This window comes from Moschus berezovskii, chromosome 14, assembly GCF_049115385.1.
Source record: "Moschus berezovskii isolate FMDL1 chromosome 14, NW_MosBer_1.0, whole genome shotgun sequence".
NCBI classification, from domain to species: Eukaryota; Metazoa; Chordata; class Mammalia; order Artiodactyla; family Moschidae; genus Moschus; species Moschus berezovskii.
In genome coordinates, this window is record NC_142473.1 from 17,683,995 (window position 1) to 17,704,224 (window position 20,230).

Sequence of the window (20,230 nt, forward strand, 5' to 3'; positions counted from 1 at the left end):
CCTGGAAAACCTCAGACTGCAGTCAAACCCTGTACTTTTCTGTCTTGTCACTGTTTTGTGGATTTCTGTCTCCTCGGGAAAACTCTCCACCAGATCGTCGCCTACCAAGTCTTTTACCCTAGGACAGCTCAAATGCCACTCTTGGTCACCTCAGCCTACCATAACCTCTCTTCCAAACCCTCATCGCACTGTCTATACTTCTTTATGCCCTTTGTTATTGGTTGTCATTGGTGAACTCCATTCTCCTTAGAGGCAGGGAAAGCAATGGAAAAGGCATGGCAGCCCACTCCAGTATTCTTCCCTGGAGAATCCCATGGATGGAGGAGCCTGGCGGGCTACAGTCCATAAGGCTGCACAGAGTCAGACATGACTGAAGCAACTTAGCATGCATGCATGCATTAGCAAGTATTTGATATATGTTATGTGTTTAACAAATTTTTGTTGAATAAGTTATTGAAGTTGTTATACTTCTACTATAAATATGATAATAGAAAACATAATTTATCAGAGAGTTACGAAGTTAATAATGTTCATTTTGATCTCTTACCAGTGCTTTCTATGAATTAGAAATGCTTATTTGAAATTGAGTCCCTGTTTATAATAAAAAGATATTTGTTTATGATTGCCATGAGATAAACTTGTTCCTATTTGTGTCTGTAGATTGAAAAGGCCTAGTTTATCTTCACTGCTTTGAGTAAAATAACTAGCTTTTTTATTGTATACACAGAAATATGATCAACTTCAAAAATATCTCAATTTTGCGGATTACTTTCAAGATGAGAAGTTTGACTGAATTTTACACATTTCCTTCAGAGAAGATTTTGTAAATTCCTGTAAATGCGAAGATCACAAGTCTTGTTTCTCTGTATCATGTGATGTAATTATATATTTTATGTATAGCTTCATGGCAAAATATCTTGTGTGAAACATGTTCATCTTAATTTCCATGAAACAACACTCTGCAGTCTAATAAAACTTTTATCTACTGTACATAGAAAGCACAAGCCTAACTTTAAGTGTATTTGAAAGTTGTATAACAATGCCTTTATATCAGATGACTATCAAGTGAATGAGCTGTTCCTGTCCTGTCAGTTTATTAGAAAATCATGTATTTAGATTAACATCTATGTGTATTTATTGCTGAATTCCTGTCCAGATCTGCTTGTTATCCTTTTGTAGTATTAAATGATCTTCACTGACATATATTTTACTGCCATCATTATCTAAATCAGTGGGCCATGGAAGAAGCCTCAGTGTTATGTTCAACTAAATTCTCTGGCATCACAATCAGACTATAGCTTACCCATTCCAAGTAGAGGAATGCTTTTTTTCCCTTTTCTAAAGTTTCCCTTACAAATATATTTCAGGCCTTCAAAGTCTTCCAGTCGTCACATTCAGGAATAATTTCATGATATATATTTGCATAGGTCATAATGTTCTTTTTCCTGTCCAATTTTGTCTACAGGTAAATGAGTAAGATGTACTTTCTTCCCCTATAAGTATTTATTAGGATCAGAAGATCTCAGAGAGACAAGTTCTGCCAAAAATAGTTTAAAGTCACATTTTGGCATCTATATTGCTTCTAAATTGCACTTCTAAATTTTCCCTTAATATAATAAAGTAAAATGGTTTCAGAGTGAACAAATGGACCCTGAGTATTCTGTATCTTTAATTCTTAAAAGTGCTATTTTAGTAGGGTCTAGTTGCTTGTGAATTTTAGATCCTTGTTTCTTCAACTGTCAGTTGAACCTCACTTCATCTATTATGTGGTTCATGGAATGGTCTTCATTATATGCATTAAAAATTGCATTTTATTAAGTCCTTACATAGAGATTTAATATTTTCTACAATTAATTTTCCAATATTATCCCTATAATGATTGTAAACAAAACAGGTAGAAAGAATTTAACAGAATTGTGAGAATACTGATGCTGACTTTTCGTGTGAAGAGTGCATACCTTTATAAAAAGTATGAAATGGACAATTTTAATCACATATCTCTATTCTTATTCTTATTTGTCTGTTATATGGAAATAATCCTTAGTTATATGAAGTTGAAGATATATTGATAGTGTCCAAAAAAGATATAGGGCAGAGTTTAGCGGAAAAGTGATGGCCAATTGGGAAGGGTGAGGATTGTGAATGATTTGTAAAAACAGAAGTCCAAGGAAAACAAAAGAATATCTCTAGAGTCTCTCTGAAGACCTTGGGAGCATCATTTCTTGTATGTGACACTACAGACAAGTTTAAACTGAAGAGTAAACGTACCAACTGAAAGTTAAAAATATTTATCTAATGCTATGCTAAGTCACTTCAGTCGTGTCCGACTCTGTGTGACCCCATAGACGGAAGCCCACCAGGCTCCCCCTTCCCTGGGATTCTCCAGGCAAGAACACTGGAGTGGGTTGCCATTAATAGCATTCACTTAATTTATAAAAATGAAAGCACTAATGACTTGAAGGACTTTTAATGGCAGCTGACTCAGTTCCTAGGTCATGCCTCTTGTTGACTTGAAACATTTTTCTTGTTAGAACAGTATTCTGACTGTTGATCAGGAAGTGTTGATAAGTAGTTTTGCTGATGTCTGAGGTCACTGCAACTGAGCAAGCTTCTTCAGTAGGTGTTTGGAGAATACAGGAGACTTTTTTGTACATGATTACACCAAAAGAACTGCAGAGACAGGCTATCAGGAAATGAGAATTAGCATGGTTCAGGGGGCCAAAAGCAAGTAGTCTAGAAGAAAACAGAATGTTGAAAAATCAGAATTAACTTTAGCAGGTATTATGACATACTGTATTATTTTATCATCATCATCATTGATATCACTGATTCTGTATAACAAAAAATAGTTTGTAAGCTTACAAGTCTCACACATCTATGAACTTTTGAGATCTTGACATTTATCACTATAGCACTAAATGCTTTACATTAGGTAGCTATGAACAGTAAAGATGATGAGGAAGACAGACAAGGAACTAATGCTTTAAAAAAAATTCGTAAGGCTCTTATAGAAGCTTTAGGGATATAAGAGGGAACAGTTCCGTAAAAGGGAAGACAAGGAAAAAAGGAAATGTTTATTTTATTGGCAGCTGGATGTAATCGAGCATGTTTTCTCACTTGTCTGCTCATACTCAGATGAGTAGTTCTATTCACTACTCATTTCTTGGAGGTGTTATAGGACTTGCTTATACTCCAGCATGTTGATTGAGGTGTAATTGCAGCCCTTGAGCTATTCTGGGTATAGTCTGGTTTCCCTGTAACTTTTTTCATACTTGATACTGAGGCAGCAAGTCCAGTGGTTAAGAAAGGATAGGTTTGAAATCAGGCTTGAGTTCGAGTCCTGATCTGTTACTTCCTAGTTAGTTTAAATAGTTTATTTTCAATAAGCTTCAGTTTCCTCATGTATAAATGGAGTTAATAATTCCTCTCCCTCAGGTTTGTTGGTGGATTGGAGGGAGAAACATGGAAAGTACTGTGCCTGAAACAGTGACTAAATAGTAACGACGTGAATGGAAATGAGGAGGTGGATGATGTCAGCTTGAAATTAAATGGCTGTAAAGGGCAAATGTGTACAGAAGATACTGTAAAGGAGTGTCCTACATCACTAGAATATAGTAGAAAAATTTATTAAATTGTTGCTGGACAAGTTTTTAAGGTGTGTCCTTGTCTAGCTCAGAAATAAAAGTTTATATCATTTAGAAATAGCACCTTTGACCAAAAACTGTAATTAATCAAAATCCATGCTACTGCAGGACTGTAGCGTGAACAATGTTTAAATTTATTAAAGTTTTTATCAAGTATGATTGCTGAATATAAAGTGCTGATAGTAACAGAAGATAATGTCTAATGAATACACCTTTTTAAAAACCAAGTCTAAAATGATCGGAACTCCTTCACTTTTTAATGACACCTCATGAGAGAGTTCTTTCAGATTTGCATACCTAAAAAAGATATTTCTGCCTTTCTGCATGAGTGGTGAGGAACTTAGCCTTGGAAGGGACAGACAGCAGTATGTTCCAATGAAAAGTAAAAAACAGTTACATTCCATCAGAATGCACTTGTCCCAGATTCTACAATTAACTTGCTAGAATTTGTGAAAATGAACTAATGTAGGCCAGCCTATCAAGAACTAAACTGTAGATAAATCCAGTCTTAAAATGTTTGCACTGATCTTATTCATTTCTATCCACAGCTCAGTTTGAAGCAGGACCTTGTAACTGAGATGCCAGAGGTGGTTTAAATTAACAAAGCCCCATTGCTTGACACCTCAAATCCAAATGACTTTCAAATAAGCATAACAGACTATATGGTCCTGACTAGAGCAATATTGTGCTCACTTCAGTTTATCCTCCATAATTGGTAATCATTAGAATCCAACATACATTTTGAGAGCTTAAAGGTAGGATTATCTGAAGATGAGGAGACAACAGTGTCAGAGATCTATTTGTTTTGTGTTAGTGAACTTCTTGAAACTGGACTGCTGCATAATGATTTTCCTCGTTATATATGTAAACAGACTACCGTGAAGGCCCCAAATTCTGCATTAGGTTTGTCATAGGGAATCTTGTATTTTCAGAAGAATCTTTTTTTTCCTTTCTGAGAACTGATACTTGTAATTTAATCGTGGTAAAATATTTTAGTTATTCTTACTGATTTGTTTGTGATCACCCAGATTGACTTAACCAGAGACAGACAAAACAGACAGACAGTCGCCTGCCCTTTAGGAGCTAAAGATGTAATTTATTCTCTGCACCCACTCCTCCGTTTCCCCCAGTACGCACACACCCTACGCCTCCCTTTCTGACACCCAGGAACATTTCCTCCGTGTTCACCCAACTCTCACTAGAGTGCCCAGGGGTGTCATTGACAACATACTGAAAAATGAAAGTGATATCCTTGGGGGGTGGAGGGGGTGGAGCGTAACGGAGGTCTGTCAGGGAAAATACATCCCCTGGCCGGGAATTTCTGCACCATTTCTGCACCATAGTCGGGTAGAGGTTGGGGAATTTCCCCAACGTCCCGCCCTCCTGCCCGAGCGGGGCCAGAGTGCAAGCTGCGCGCGCCGACGCCGAGATGCGCAGGCTTCGGGATCCTCCACTTCTTGCCGCTGGGAGGCCCTCTGCGTTCCCCTTTCCCCGCGCCGGCCGCCTCGCTCGCCCGTGCAGTGGCACCCGCCTTCCACCAGGGAGCCTCGGGCGAGCGCTCCCCCGCCCTCCGCCCCCCACCCCCCTGCAGCTCGCTGGCGCTCTCTTTCTCCCTCTGTCTCACTCTCTCTCTTTCTCTCCCTCTCCTATCGGAGCACAATGAAAGCCTGTGTATCGCCGTGACTCCGGGCGGCGGAGCCAGTGTCAGCCCAGCGGCGAACAACAGACGCGAAAAAGAGAAAGGAAAAGACCGGCTACTTTCTTTTCCATCTCTAAAAGCGGAGCAATCCAAGAGGTAGAACCACATTGCTTATTGCGAGTCCAGACCCTCAGATCCACTGGCCGGGGATGGACTGTACAAAAGTGGACAGAAAAGTGGCTGGACATGACTCGGTGCAATTTGCTGGAAGTTTGTAAGTTTGACCATCGTTTGTAAATTACTCTCGGAAGAGTTTGTCTCTCTTGATACTGTGTTAGAATCGAGCCGGGGGTGAGGACTAGAAACGTAAGCGGGAAAGAAGAAAAAAAAAAATAAAAAATGTGTTGAAGGAGCTCTCTCTCAGTGGCTAGTGACTTCAGACTGCTTTCATTTAAGGCTGGGAAACCTTAGAGGGAATGAGGATTTTACCGGTGATTGGATTAGCTGAAGAAAAAAGCATGGTCCAGAAGTCCAATTATTGACGTTAACAATTGAAAAGCTGTCTCCCTCTTTGGGGAGAAGACCACATCCTACAGCACCCCCAAAGAGGAGAAAACACCGGAGCAAAGGGAGAGGGAGGAAAAATTAAAAGCCAAAAGACAGTCTCTGTTTGATTTTTGTACGTTTTGAACATTGACTTCAAAAAGCTTCTGAAACAGCACTTTAAAAAAAAAAATTGAGGAAAAGTAAAGGCCTGTGGGTTACAGAGACCATGGTAGATATGGGTTCCTCTGCAGAAACATCCCCTTAAAAGAATCTTCGGAAACAACTAGGTGAGGGGGGAGTCCAGCTCTCTATTAATACCTCTCACAATTCCCTTTGCTGTCTGTTCCTGTCTCTTGCTTGACAATCCCTGAATTCTTGCTCTAACCCCCAGATCGTGTGTTTACAAAGTACCTAGTGGCTCTTGTCAGCTTGGTGGGTGGGGGGGCGGGGGGAATCCCCACTAACTCTCTCCAACTTCTCCAGAGCTGTCAAATAGAATTAGAGCAAGTTGATCAGGGTTTGTTTCCAACTTATCCTCTGCCATTGGTTTCTATTCTTTCTCCTCACCCTCTTTTTACTCACTCCCCTCCCCCATACCTTCTCCACTACGCCCCCCCACCGCCCCCAGCCTCTGAAGACCTCTATTCATGTGTCCTGAGCACTGAGCGCACATTGTCAAAAGCAGATTTGCCTGTGCTAACCAGCCACAGCCTCCCACCACCTCACCATCCCACGGGCAGCAATCATTGTGTCCAGCAAGATGGGGGACACAGCGCCCCCGCAGGCCCCCACGGGAGGGCTAGGGGGGGCCCCCGGGGCGGGGCTCCTTGGAGGGGGCTCGGTCACCCCGAGAGTGCACAGTGCCATCGTGGAGCGCCTTCGAGCTCGCATCGCCGTCTGCCGCCAGCACCACCTGAGCTGTGAAGGACGCTACGAACGGGGTAGGGCCGAGAGCTCGGACCGGGAAAGAGAGAGTACCTTGCAGCTCCTGAGCCTCGTCCAGCACGGCCAGGGGGCCAGGAAGGCCGGCAAGCACACCAAGGCCACTGCCTCCACTGCCACCGCGACAGCCCCTCCACCGGCGCCCGCCGCCCCTCCGACGGCCTCGCAGACGGCAGCGCCCGCGGCCCCAGCGCCCCCGCCGGACTATCATCATCACCACCAGCAGCACCTGCGGAGCAGTGGCAGCGGTGGTGCCAGCGGTGGGATCGACGGCGAGCAGCAGCAACAGCCGCCGGCTTCCACCCCAGGGGACCAGAGGAACTCGGCCCTCATTGCGGTAAGACACCTGGTTTTCTCCTCATTCCGGCGGTGGTCTTGTGGCCTTCGGTCAGGGCGGACGCTAGCCTCAGCCTCATGCCGAGTGGAAGACAGTGCGGAGGGCCACGGTGCCACCTGACCACCCCAAAGGCCGTTGGGCGTCCGGTTGGTCCCGTGTTGTTAAGCCCTTGCTCGTCAAGGTCTGCGGCTGCTTATGCACTGGTTTTTCTCCACCTGTAGAGTATTTCTTAAGGGGTAGGAAACTTGAGTGTCCCAGAGTTTTCTCTGGGGTCCGCAGACTGCAGAAAGGTTGGCTCTAAGCGGCAGGATCTGAGCCACTGAAGAAGGCCTTGCCTGAGGAGCCTCTCACTGTGGCAGGCCAGCGCTGATTAGGCCCAACAAACCATGCTTAGCCTGAAAGCATTTGTTTAGCAGCCAGTCCAGCTGACCTTTAGCCAAGCCTTTTCCTTCTTGTCCCATTTCCCTTTCCTTCTTTGAAGTGGCCCCTTCTCCTTGGGTCAAGAGAACACAAGTGGTCATCCCTAACAGAGCAAGTTCCCTGAGAGCCCCCTCACTCAAAAACTTGAGAAATTCTCCCCAAGATGGGTGAGGGAATATTTTTGAGAGGCCTGCTCCCTGGTTTCTTACACACTCCCCCACTGTCCCCACCTAGCTTCTTTCCACAGGCACTGCAATCAGAGAGTGCTGACTTGCAGCCTTCACTAAAGTGTGCAGGCGCCAAGGGGCTGTTTCCAGTTTGTCGTCCTAGAAAGTGCCTTGTCCTCTGCCACTCCTGGCGACAGAGTACCCGACCTGAGAGTTGTGATTAGGTTTCTGGCTGGAAGTTCTTCCTCAGAGGCGCAGACACACCCCACCCCAGAGGGAGTAGCCCTTGACTCATTGGTTTCTGGTGCCAGTCCTGGTCAGGTGATCGCCGGCCTGTGCAGGCTTTCCCCCCAGAGCTGCTGGGGCCATGGCCTGTGGGTAGAAGGTGGAGCCCCATGGCCCTGTGGCCTGCAAGCTTCCTCCGTCTCTGAGTTCCTTGGGGCTTCGGAAGTCCTGTGTCCACTTGCAGAACAGCTCCCATGTGCCCAAGTCAGCCCTAATGAGAGTCAGCAACAGGAAATGGCTATCCAAGCTGAAATGTCCTCAAAAAGCCCAAAGGAGAGAAAGGCACTGGGTCGAACTCTTTCTTGGAGGGAGCTTGAGAAGGAGCTCTGGAGAGAGAGCATCCTCTAGCCAGGCCCCTGGAAGCTTCTCTGTGGCTCCTCCTTATCCCTGGCCTGGGTCTCTGGTGGTGAAGTTTCTAGAAAGCCTGGGGGCTGAATTGGTTCTGTTCTGTTCCACCACACACACACATTTTGCCTGGGATGCCTAGAACTGCAACTTCCTGGTGCCAATTCCAGACAAGAGATAACAGCTAACAGTTAAACTGCTCAATGTTTGTTGTTTTATCCTTGGATACAGTTAGCCTGTGGGGTTATTTCATGCTTCCAGGCCTAATTTCCATTCCTTTCCACCTGCTGTATCCTCACCTCTCTCTGGAATTCCCTAGGACAGCAATGGGAGTTTGTTTCGTGAAAGAAAGATGCTGGGGGTGAGCGGGAGTGGGTAAAGAATCACTCGAATGGGAAGAAGAATGAGGTTTGTATGTGTGTGTGTCACTGGCATTTGGGGCCAAAAGCATCTAAATGCCTTGATTGTCCTCAGTAAATTTATAATCTGTCTGCAAGTCTCCCAATAATACAGCCTTGTATGCTTCACAGTCTCCTGGTAAGTGTTTCTGGTGGTGATACAGGGAACTAGGCGCCCAGCCCCAGAGAAGACAGATCTCTGTCCTGGGTGCCAAGACTGGATATGGCCTTCACATCCCAGCGGCTGCAAGGAAGGTGTCTGCTTATGGCTTTGTTCTTCCTTTTTGTTTTTTTTTGCTCTCCTCCCACTTGGAAGGGAGCTGAGGCTGCCTCTTTTTCTTGGGGTTGTGGGGATACGAAATGAAACCAACTTCAGTGGTGATTGTAACTTTATGACAGCAGTGTCCGTGCTGGGAGGCGTCTGGCCTCTCCCGGCTGGAGGCTCAGTGCTATGGAAGCCAGAGGTAGCTGCTCTGTCACTCCTTTTCTAAAGGGGAATCTACTTTCTCTCTCCTCACTGTCAGTCATCTCCTGGAACACCCCGTTAGAGGGGCTCCCTCCCCAAGTGCCGTGAGGACTGATGAGATGTGCTGTGCTTGTAAGGAGGGAAAAGACCAGTGTGTTTCCGATGGTGGCTTTTCGCTGCAGACCTGTGCCATGGCAAGGGGTGATCCACCACCCCCCTTTTGGTTACTGGAAATTCCCTTCTCCGTTTTAGCTTCTAAATTTGGCTCTTTGTTACTCAGCATAGTACTCAGAGATGGCGATGCCAGTACTGTATTAACCTGATAACATTGTGTCCAAAGGGGAGGCCTGGGTGTTTGGGAGTGATTCACTAAGCCCGTTAAATCTGCTGGTCTCACTTCACTCGGACTCCTCTTCTTTTCAGAAACACCATCCATTTAAAGGGGCCTTCGCACAGAATGGGTGTCAGAATTCTTTCTTACTCCTCTGTCCATAACCAGATTTATTTCTGTCTCAGTGTGTGGAAGGTATCCCTTTAATAGTTTATTCGTATGCCCTAAGTGGCCGTAAATGTCCTTTGAAGAAAGGGAGAAAATATTGATCATCTAAAATCGAATATGCACAGTGCCCTCAGACAAGAGGTCTGTATCCTGCATACCTGCTAGTACAATGCCTCGTATATAGTCAGTAATATTTCAGTGAGAGTGGAAAAAGAACCTCCATTCTTTGGGTGATTGTTGACTTTGAGGGGCGTGATATTGCAAGACATGCACAATGTCTGAGATTTTCAATAGCCTAAGTTTCCAGAACAATGTCAGAATAACCTCCAAGCCGGTTCTAATTCTGTCCACATAGCCTAATTCTGCAGCCCTTACTCAGCCAATTTCTTCATTTAGCTCAAGTACAAGTTCAGAGGAAGCCCCTTTACTGCAGAGACGGCAGGAACAGGGCCTTTCGGAGGGCCTGGATTGTAAGGGTTTAAGCAGGTCTGCCTTTCTAACCACTTGGAGCAGGCTTTCGGTACTAAATCATTTCCCGGTGAAGTATGTTTGAATCTTTGAATGAACTGTGAAACTGAATAATTGCTGGTCCATGGGACAGAAAGGTTTGGAGCTTCCGTGGTGCATTATTAATCTTTCCCTTTTGCCTGAGACAGGCTCCTTGTTGTTGCTGTTGTTGCTTAGACTGTGTTGCTAGGATAGATAGATAAGTGGTTCCAAGTCATCTTTGGCTTCAGAGATTATCTTCTCCCTAACACAGTGCGGAGGAAAGAAAACAGATCGGACAAGGAATCTGTCCCCGGTTCTGGGCCTGCTTGATCACTAACCAGCTGGGTGACCCAGGACAAGTTACTTAGCAGTCATCTGCAAGACAGAACAATAATGCTGCCCTGGCTTGTTGAAAAAACAAATGAATGTGTGTGTTTCTGGATAGTCTTTGGGAAAAATTAAGCACTGCAGAAATGCAAGGCATTATTACTAGTATTACTAATAATAAATGCTAAACAAGGAATCATAATACCAGTTTTTTCAGGGATTAAAAGTGTACTTAAGCTTTCAGTTGTCTGTTTTAAATAGTGAAATAGCTTTTATTGTAAATAGAGGAATTATGTTTCAAATTCAGTGCTGTCAAGATAGAACTGAGATATCAGTGTACTTAAGCATTCTCAGAGGTCCCAGGAAATACTAGTTAAAATGTGCAATGGTGTGAAACTGTTTAGGGTCTTTTACGGCCCCTGCACAGACCTAAGCATCTTGGAAAGGTGTGTCTGTCAGAGTGTGTCAGGAATATTAGAAAAGTCGTTTGCACAAATGGCACAGAAAAGTTAAATATTTTGTCAACAATAGTCTAAAATGTTAATTGTTAGCTTAAGAAAGTCAAACAAGTTAAATCATTGCCAGAGTTCCCCAGTTATTTTTAACTGATAATAATCAAGTTTCCAATTGACAATTCAGAATTGGAGGGCTGTGCGCGAGAGGGGGGCTGAGAATAGAAACACTTCATTGGCCAGATCTGGGAGTCTGTAGCTGTCCATGTGATGAATATCCTCCCTGGGACAGTGATAGGAGTGTTTACATTATTTATATATGCAGCCATCATTTCCTTAAGAACTGACCTATTTTTGCTCTGTTTTCCAGAACAAAGTAATAAAGAGAGAGTTCTTATTTATCCAGGACCTTCCTATGACTTCTTTCCAGTAAATATAAGATCTCACAAAGCCAAAAGAGTTCCAGTGGAGAGAGAAGTTGGTACAATCCTTTATCAAAAATGGATAGAAAGCTTGCTTTTCCAACAGAGTAATGTAATTATGTCACCAAGACGTCTTATTTAGGTCAATGTTTGTTTATAGAAGGCCTCTGTTTTCTTTGAAATGTCATTGCTAAGTGATGTTTGTCAAGTTTTTATAAACCTTAAAGTTTGATGCTGTATGACTCCCCTATGCCGGTAAACCTTTTGTTAAGTTACAAGACAAACATGGGTTTTCAAATGAAGCAGCTTGAGTAACTGTTTTTGTTTTCGTTGTTGTTGTTGTTGTTGTGTGTGTGTTTAGCCCTGCTATTTAATCTCCAAAAGCTTATTAAGGAAATTTGAAAAAAAAAAAAACCATCCAGTTCTGCTATGCATGGCAGCTAAACCATTCCAAGTAGACTCTACTACTTCCTTGTGCTTTAATCCTCTTTTATACATTCATATGTAGGATCATGTTTAAGGAAAACAATTCTAAATTCTTTCTTCTGCATTTTCATGATGATTTCCCTCACACTTTAACAGGTACTGTGGGAGAATAGGGAAATACAGCTAAAGACCTAGTCCCTTCTTACTTACAGGCTAATTGGCAAATCAAAAACTATGTTTACACAGTAACAGTGAAATGCTTAACTAGGTAGAATGGACCAAATCTGATAAAGAAATTGAGAGAGAGAAGAATAAATATTTATTGAGCCCTAGAATATCCAGACCCTGTTATTATATATTTATGTAATGCTCAAAAAAAGAAAGAGGTGAGTAAGCAACATTTGACTAGTTTACAAATAAGGAAACTGAGGCTTAGAGATTGGATAAATAGAAGAATTTCATTCATAGATTTTCTAGTTGAATCTCGTGTGATCCCTACTTCACATCTTCTACCTGTGTGAGCTTGGAGAAATAATTTTCTTCTTTTGGGGCATGAGTATCTTCATCTGTTGCTCAGTAGCAACCCAAATTGGGTAGTTGTTGTAATTTGTCTCAGTATAAAATCTTGTTTGGTTGGAACTATGGGCATCAATACAAGTACTATTGTCTTTGGAGGTGCTCTGTTCAAGGATGGACAAGGATGTTTCTTTCCATAAAAGTGGCCCTGTGTGACATTGCTGTTTTGGATTTTTGTTGTTGTTTAGTCACTAAGTCATGTCCGACTCTTTGGAACCCCATGGACTGTAGCCCGCCAGGCTCCTCTGTCCATGGGATTCTCCAGGAAAGAATACTGGAGTGGGTTGCCATGCCCTCCTCCAGGGGATCTTCCTGACCCAGGGATCGAACCCACATCTCTAGCCTACTTCTGCACTGGCAGGTGGATTCTTTACCACTGTGCCACTTGGGAAATCTTCATCTGTAAAAGAAAGCTAATATTCTTTAGCAAAACAGTTAATGTCGTGCCTGACACATAGTGGGTGCTCAAAACAAGAGTGCCGTTAGTAGTCCAGCAGCAGAGAGTCAAACCCAGGTCAGGTAGTGCTGTAAGGAGAATGTGGGTTTCCAGCAGGTCTGGGAAGAGCAAGAGAGAAGGTGGAAGTGAGTGCCAGGACCAGTGAGTGCAGATCTGGGTGAACCTTGGGTGTTTGGGGACACAGAGTGGAGCCTGGCTGACCCTGTGGTTGGGTGTGAGCAGTGAGGGGCCCACGCGAGGTCGATCCCCCCACCCCGGAGGGTCTCAAGCTCCAGCAAGAGTGTATCAATGAAGTGAAAGTCACTCTGTTGCCTCCGACCCTTTGTGACCCCTTGGACTGTAGCTCACCAGGCTCCTCTGTCCATGGGATTCTCCAGGCAAGGATCCTGGAGTGGGTAACCATTTCCTTCTCCAGGGGATCTTCCTGACCCAGGGATCAAACCCGAGTCTTCTGCGTTGCAGGCAGATTCTTTACCATCTGAGCCATCAGGGAAGAGTGTATGAGAGGCCCTGGGAAATGGTCTGGCAAGGAAGGCTCAGAGGAGTCAGTGTCTCTGAAGCAATAACAATCTTTCATACACTTGAAGACAAGTATTACATTTCCCCTCCAGCAGCCTCTTCTCATCGCACACTGCCTAAGTGTTCTCTATTACCTATCTTCAAGTCCCTTGAGCTGCTTAATGCCTTGCTATTTACACACTTCTCCCATTCACTGTGAGTTATATACAGCGTGACACGGCCTTTGGCATCGAAAGGAGATGGTTTTAAAAGCACAGTTGCTAGACGCAGAAGAGAAGCTAAAAGAAGCAGAACCAGCTACACCTCTCAGGCTGGCTAGGCCTTCCAGCACACATCAGGATTGCCCCCGTGGGTTCTCTGGACGTGTAAACGGACCTTTCCAACAAACAAGTTTACTAACTTGGAAAAGATCTTTTCATTAAAACAAACAAAAATTCGTGCACAGAAATGTATAGGAAGCTGTGAGTCCAAATGGTCTTTGAGATGTGCTGGCTTTCTTCCTTGCTTTTCAATTGCCGGTGTGTTACAGATATTTTACTTGCCCCGAGGTTGGTCAATAGCAGTTTCCCCTATTTAGTCCATTTTCACAGAGCACAGGGAAGGCTCCCGATGCAGTGGATGGCCGAGGGGAAGAACTAGCAACTCCTTCCTGCCTTGATTCGAGGCAAAATGCTGAGATACTAAGCACAGCTCCAGTGGGCTCTCTCTCCACCACGCAGCTCTGGCCGTTTCCTATGCATTTCCAAGGGTCGGGTGGAAAGAATGAAAGCTGTTCTGTTTCCTTGGAGAGAGGATGTAGAGAGAGGTTTACACATTCTCAGTGAGGCTTGAATAAAGCTAGAGAGTAGGGCCAAAGGAATGACTATAACAGCATTTGACATGCACCGTGGTCCCTGTAGGTCTTAATGGCTTTAGCAAAAGTCCTGAAATTTCTTATCACGATTGTGAACAGGGGTGCTCTTTAGAGTTTGGGGAACTTATCCATTAATTCAATAAATAATTTATTCTCTACCAAGACAATGAATGTATCCATGATGAGCAATTTGATATAGCCTTTGTCTTTTTAGAATTTACAGTCTGAAATGGGTAGGGATGTTTTAACGTCAGCTGACGGAGGCAAGATAAGCATAGCACTTAAGAATATGGGGTGTGGGTGAGACTCCCCGGTTTGAAGTCACAGCTCCTGTCTCAGTGGCTCACCACTTCTTGGTTAATTAAACTCTCCAGGCTCAGTTTTCTCACCTGTAAAATGGAATGATAGTTCTAGAACTAACCACAGAGGGTTGGTGAGTGGGTGAGGTAACTTCCTAGCACCTCGAGGAGGCTCAGTAACTTTTAACTGTTGTTCTTATTAACGAGAGAAGTGATATATGCAAGTCAGAGTCACGGTTTTCCCTGCTCAGGATTCTACCTCCAAAAGGATGCCAGGGATATTTTGTGGAAGGATATGGCTTTTCTCTTTTTATTTATTTTAAATGGATAGTGAAGTATACCACATTATCCAGTTTCCTTAAGGAGTTTACAATGGAGATGCTGTCTGGGATGGGTTTGCATTTCTCTGAAATGGGTTGAATAGTACCCTCTTTCAGAACAAGATCAATTAATATCTCTTCCACTCCTGGGACTCCAGGACTCCTCATCTAGAACTTGACTAGGGTCAGAGGTTGATTCCTTGCCTCTTCAAGAATAAAGGCTCGGTTTCCATTTGGTTGCCCAGGGAGTGTGGTGGGTGGGTTGTGTGAGTCAGTGAGAAATTGGGACTATCTGTTGAGAATTTGGAATGATTAGAATGGAAGAGTCCAAATTTACCAATTTAACTGAATTATTCATTCAGACTGATGAATAATTCTTAAGGGAATCTGGTCACAGAGTCACAAAGAAGGAGCAGTTCCCTGCTGTGGAGATTTAAATGTGTGCTTTTGAGAGCCAGGTCCCTCTCTCAAGTTGCTAGGGAGTCGGTCCTCTAACTGCAGCCGCACACAAACAGGCGCACGAACTTGCCCTCTTTCCAACCCCGACCTGGAGAGCACGCTGCAAACATCAAGCCTTGATGTGGTTCTTCGCTTGGAATCTCTTCTTTGCTCAGTACCTTCTCAAGTGTGACTTTCCGTAAGAAACGCAAGGAAAATGTTGCCAAGGCTTCAAAGCCAGTTTCTGTGAGGATGATTCTTAATCAAAAGCACAGTGTTTCTGTGGAGAAGTGACAGGATTAGAATGAGAATAGTCTTGTTCTCCGTGGATGATGTTTGAACAAGGACAGATTTGCTGCTTCTAGCTCGGAGCACAGACTGGAGTTCAGACTTTTCCTGTAGTCTCTTTATTCCTCATCATTTAAACTCAGACCCTCTTTCTCGTCTTGAAGGATAATATTCTGTGGAAAGGTAGAGTCAAACTCGTGTTGGGTTCGTTGTGCTTGATATTTGTTTTTAACAGTGTTCTTGCTTCCTGAGTCACAGCCGGTTCCTGTGTTAGTGTGGAATCATTAACATTGTCGTTTTAAAAGTTCTCTTTTGTCAGAAATGTGGTTGGGTTTTCCAGCACTCTAATAACCCTCACCCACATGAAGCCCAGCATCTTGAATTCCTCACTGCACAACAGGCTTCTTTTCAGGTAGCTGTGAAGGATTTGAACAGAAAGTTAATTACATGTCTTTTCTTTTTTTTCCCAGAAAATTTACTTAAGGCCAAAGTTTGCTTCAGCTGCTAATAACTTACCAGGGGTTTGTTGGATACATAGTATAATCTCTTAGAGTCATGGTAACCAGGGTGCAAAGAAGTGGCTTAATTGAATACAGTGTGTACTGTACTGTGTCTTTGGAATGACGATTACTTCAGTGTACACTGCTCATTTCTGGAGGTCTCTGGAGTCTAAATTATGTAAAAATAAAAACATGCTCTGGCTGAGCAGCTGAGAAGCTAATTTTTCGTTGTTGTTCACCTAAGTAGGCCCATACTTGTTAAACCGGCTAAGGCTTGCACATTTGATTGCCACACTGCACCGTGTAATTTCAGACAGCAAAACATGTGTGCCGGTGGTATTATCCTATTTGGTTGTTTCACAGAGGTGTGGAAAAAGAGCAAAGCACAGACACAAAGGTAAGCGAGAAGAAGCAGCGGTCCTCCTGGCAGAAACACCAGGCACAAGCGCGTGTTTAGGAGAGTTGCATCCAAGTCCTGTAGCCATTGCACCGACAAGAGCTTCTTTTTCTCACTTAGATTCTTTGCATGTGGGTCTTTTTGCAGGCTCAGTCCCCCAGAGAGAGATTCTGAGCTGTCTTTGTGCTAAATTAAACATTAGTGTTCTCCTTGGGAACCTGATCTTCCAAAGACTAGGCAAAAATATCTTTCAGAGAACACTCCCAGCTCCCTCAGGAAGAGATCAGCTCAAGAGCCTTCTTGCCTCCACTGTTGGCTTCGCTGCTGTGAGTGTGTGTTGTATGGGAAATGTTTTGTCTAACCTGGTCTAGACGTGCTTAGAGCAAGAACTTGTACTCTTATTCCTGGTATAATGCAGGAGGAACCAGGCCATCTTAGAATATAATAAATGGAGATGATCAGAACAGCACCCAGATCGTGGAAGATTTCAAACACCCATGGGAAGGACGTTTCTTGGCTCACTACCAGCCCCCCCTCCAATTCCAAACCTACAGCAATGAAAGAGGGAGTACGTAGCAAAATAGAAGCCATCTCATTTCTAACCTTCTCTCATCTCCATCTTGCCCCTCCCCCAAGAGGACTATCGATCTAAAAATAGACACTATTCTATCAACCTACACAGTCTCATAAGCCCTTTGAGAGATAATGGACCAAACCCTTTTCTCACAAGTGAAAAAATTAAGACCCATTTAAAAGCAAACTTTCCAGGTTCCAGTAGCAGTAGAGATAGAGCTAGAAGTTTTCTGACATCTGTTCCAGTTTATAAAAAGTAGTCCCATTAATAAATCTATAAAAAGAACACTGAATGGTAATGTAGGATTTATATTCAAGGTTTGCAATGCAGGAGACCCTGGTTCAGTTTCTGGGTCAGGAAGATCCGCTGGAGAAGGGATTGTTCTTGGGTTTCCCTTGTGGCTCAGCTGGTAAAGAATCCTCCTGCAATGCAGGAGACCTGGGTTTGATCACTGGGTTGGGAAGATCCCCTGGAGAAGGGAACGACTATTCCATAGGCTCTATAGTCCATGGGATCACAGAGTCAGACGCGACTAAGCGACTTTCACTTCACTTTGGTAGTAGAAGGAACACAGAGTTCAGAGCTTATAGTGAGTTATATTTTAAGCGATCCCATGATTCCTTCTGTGCCATATGCCCCTTTATAATGTGACTTTAACTCTCCTTCCATTGGGAAGTGGATGCTCTTTCTTCCCTTGAACCTTGAATAGCCCTGTGACTTGTTTTAAGAGTATGTGACAGAAAATGGCATCGTGCTACTTCTCAGGATTTAAAATTTGTTAAGGGTAAGTCTTAAGTGTTCTTACCATGAACAAACAAATGAGTAAATAAAAATAGAGGACAGGAGAAAATTTTAGGAAACGATAGATATGTTTTTGACCTTGATGGTGATGATTGTTTTCTGGGTGTTTACTTATCCCCAGCTCATTGAGTTGTATGTGTTAAATAGATACAACTCTTTATTGTCAATTATACTTTAGTAAAATAGCAAACAAACCAACAGAAAAATAAAACAACCTGCCTGGGACACTGAGACCACCGTATCATGAAGCTGGTCTCGCCTGCTGGAGGATGTGTACACATGCTGAGAACCGAGGTGCCCCAGCTTCTCACCAGCACCCACTGCCAACACAGGAGTGAGGCCATCTTAGGTCAGCCAGTCCTCCAGCTCAGTGCAGCCAGGTGAGTGAATGGGCCTCAGTGGAGTCAGCAGAGGACCTGCCCCGACAGCTTAGAGGATCATGGGAAATATTGCATAATTGCTTCAAGCCACTGAGTTTCCAGGGTGGTTTGCAACTTAGCAGCAGTTGGCTGAATCAGAACCAGAAAACCTAAGCATGGAAGACAGTCTGGTCTTTTAGGTGTATTACCCCAGGACTGGTTACTTAACATCTTTAAAGACTCACTTTCTGCTGTTTGTGATGATAGAAATTATCTCCAAAGGTTGTGGGGATTGTATGATGATAATAATACATGAAAGAACCCAGCATGTTGTCTGGCACGTGGTAGAGCTTAACAGACATTAGTTTCTTTGCTTCGTCCTCAGTCTTTTACCATCTCACTGTCACTTCATGGACATCAGTGTTCTCATAGGCTCCATCAGCTCACTGCTCCTCTGCACAATTTATTTTTTCCCTTCTGGATGACGGCTTGGTGCAGTCATTCCTCCTAAGTACCAAATTTCCAGCGATTCTTGTTACGCTCCACAGAACACATCTGCCTTCGGTTGTCGCCTCTTGAAACAGAAAAGGGTTAACCTCAGAAAGACGTCACTCCCCGTGCACTCTTATGCTGCCCTTGGGAGAGTCAAGCAGCATAGCAGATATATATCGGCATTGTAATTGCCTTCAGTCTTCTAGGTCACAGAAGACTTTGCCAGTGAGTATGGCGCCCGGGGGAAACTAAGCATATTCTGTCTTGAAGAGCAGAGTGTCTAATGTCTACCCTTGTTATTGTGCGTGTGTGTGTGTGTTTTTGTAACAAATTATTCTGAGTGCCTCATTTTTTCCCTCTTATGCATCGCAATAAATGAACAAATAAATATAAAGAGGGAGTGATACAGTAATACTATATTTTCCTTCTTATACTTATTAGTGATAATTGAGAGGACTGGCCTGGGAATTGAATGTTGAAGGTCCCCGTGCTCCCACTGATACCAACTAGTAGCCACTTAGTCAAGACCTTTTACATCCCTGGGTGCTAACTTTCCTTCTTGGAAAAACAATGAGGGGCACTTGGTAAGTGTCTTGGTCTGCCTCTGAGGCCCCTTTTCAGTTGATACACTTTGAATAACTTCCCTGATATTTTGCTTCTGTTTTTCAACCTTCAATTTCTCCTTAAATGTATCTGCTAGGAAGAATGGAGGGGTTCCCAGGTGGCTCAGTGGTAAAGAATCTGCCTGCCAAGCACTGAGCGCCAAAGAATTGATGCTTTTGAACTGTAGAGTTGGTGATGAACAGGGAAGCCTGGTGTGCTGCAGTCCACGGGGTCGCAGAGTCAGACACAACTGAGAAACTGAACTGCCAAGCTGGAGATGCTGCTTTGATCCCTGGGTGGGGAAGAACCCCTGGGGCAGAAATGGCAATTCACTCCAATATTTTTGCCTGGAAAATCCCATGGACAGAGGAAACTGGTGGGCTATAGTCCAGGCTGAAAAGAGTCGGACACAACTGAGTGACTGAGCATGAACAGGAAGAATGGAAAGAAGAGGTGACAAGGGTGAAAATGTTTTCTTTTGCTTTTTAGAGGAAGTGTTCATGAGGAGGGTCTGAAGTAATCTTGGAAGCAAGATCCAGCCAGCTGTGGCAGAGGGCAAGGGCACAGCCGTGTTAACTGCTCAGCACTGTTCCTAGAAGTCATCAACGTGTAACTCTACATTGTTGTTCAGTAGCTAAGTCCTGTCCGACTCTTTTCAATGTCATGGACTCCATCACTCCAGGCTCCTCTGTCCTCCACTTTCTCTAGGTGTTTGCTCAAATTCATGTCCAGTGATGCTATCTAACCATCTCATCCTCTGCTTTTGCCTCCAGTCTTTCCCAGCATCAGGGTCTTTCCAGTGAGTTAGCTCTTCACATCAGGTGGCCAAAGTATTGGAGCTTCAACTGCAGCATCAGTCCTTCCAATGAATATTCAGGATGATTTCCTTTAGGTTTGAGTGATTTGATCTCCTTGCTGTCCAAAGGACTATATCACACTATGAAAGTGAA

At 43.9% G+C, this 20,230-nt stretch overlaps 2 protein-coding genes across 8 annotated transcripts in view; both read left to right on the forward strand.

The window, feature by feature from the left end:
• Nucleotides 1–1,645, forward strand: part of CCDC82 (coiled-coil domain containing 82) — a 34,574-nt gene extending 32,929 nt beyond the window's left edge. For all 7 annotated transcript variants that reach the window (XM_055422905.2, XM_055422901.2, XM_055422898.2 and 4 more), the window contains one exon: nt 728–1,645. In XM_055422905.2, the coding sequence (XP_055278880.2) occupies nt 728–793 (66 nt within the window). In that variant the 3' untranslated portion in view covers nt 794–1,645. The remainder of the gene's footprint in view (nt 1–727) is intronic.
• A 2,186-nt stretch (nt 1,646–3,831) lies between these two features.
• Nucleotides 3,832–20,230, forward strand: part of MAML2 (mastermind like transcriptional coactivator 2) — a 416,468-nt gene continuing 400,069 nt past the window's right edge. Inside the window, exon 1 of the mRNA XM_055422908.2 lies at nt 3,832–7,108. Within this exon, the coding sequence (XP_055278883.2) occupies nt 6,590–7,108 (519 nt within the window). The 5' untranslated portion in view covers nt 3,832–6,589. The remainder of the gene's footprint in view (nt 7,109–20,230) is intronic.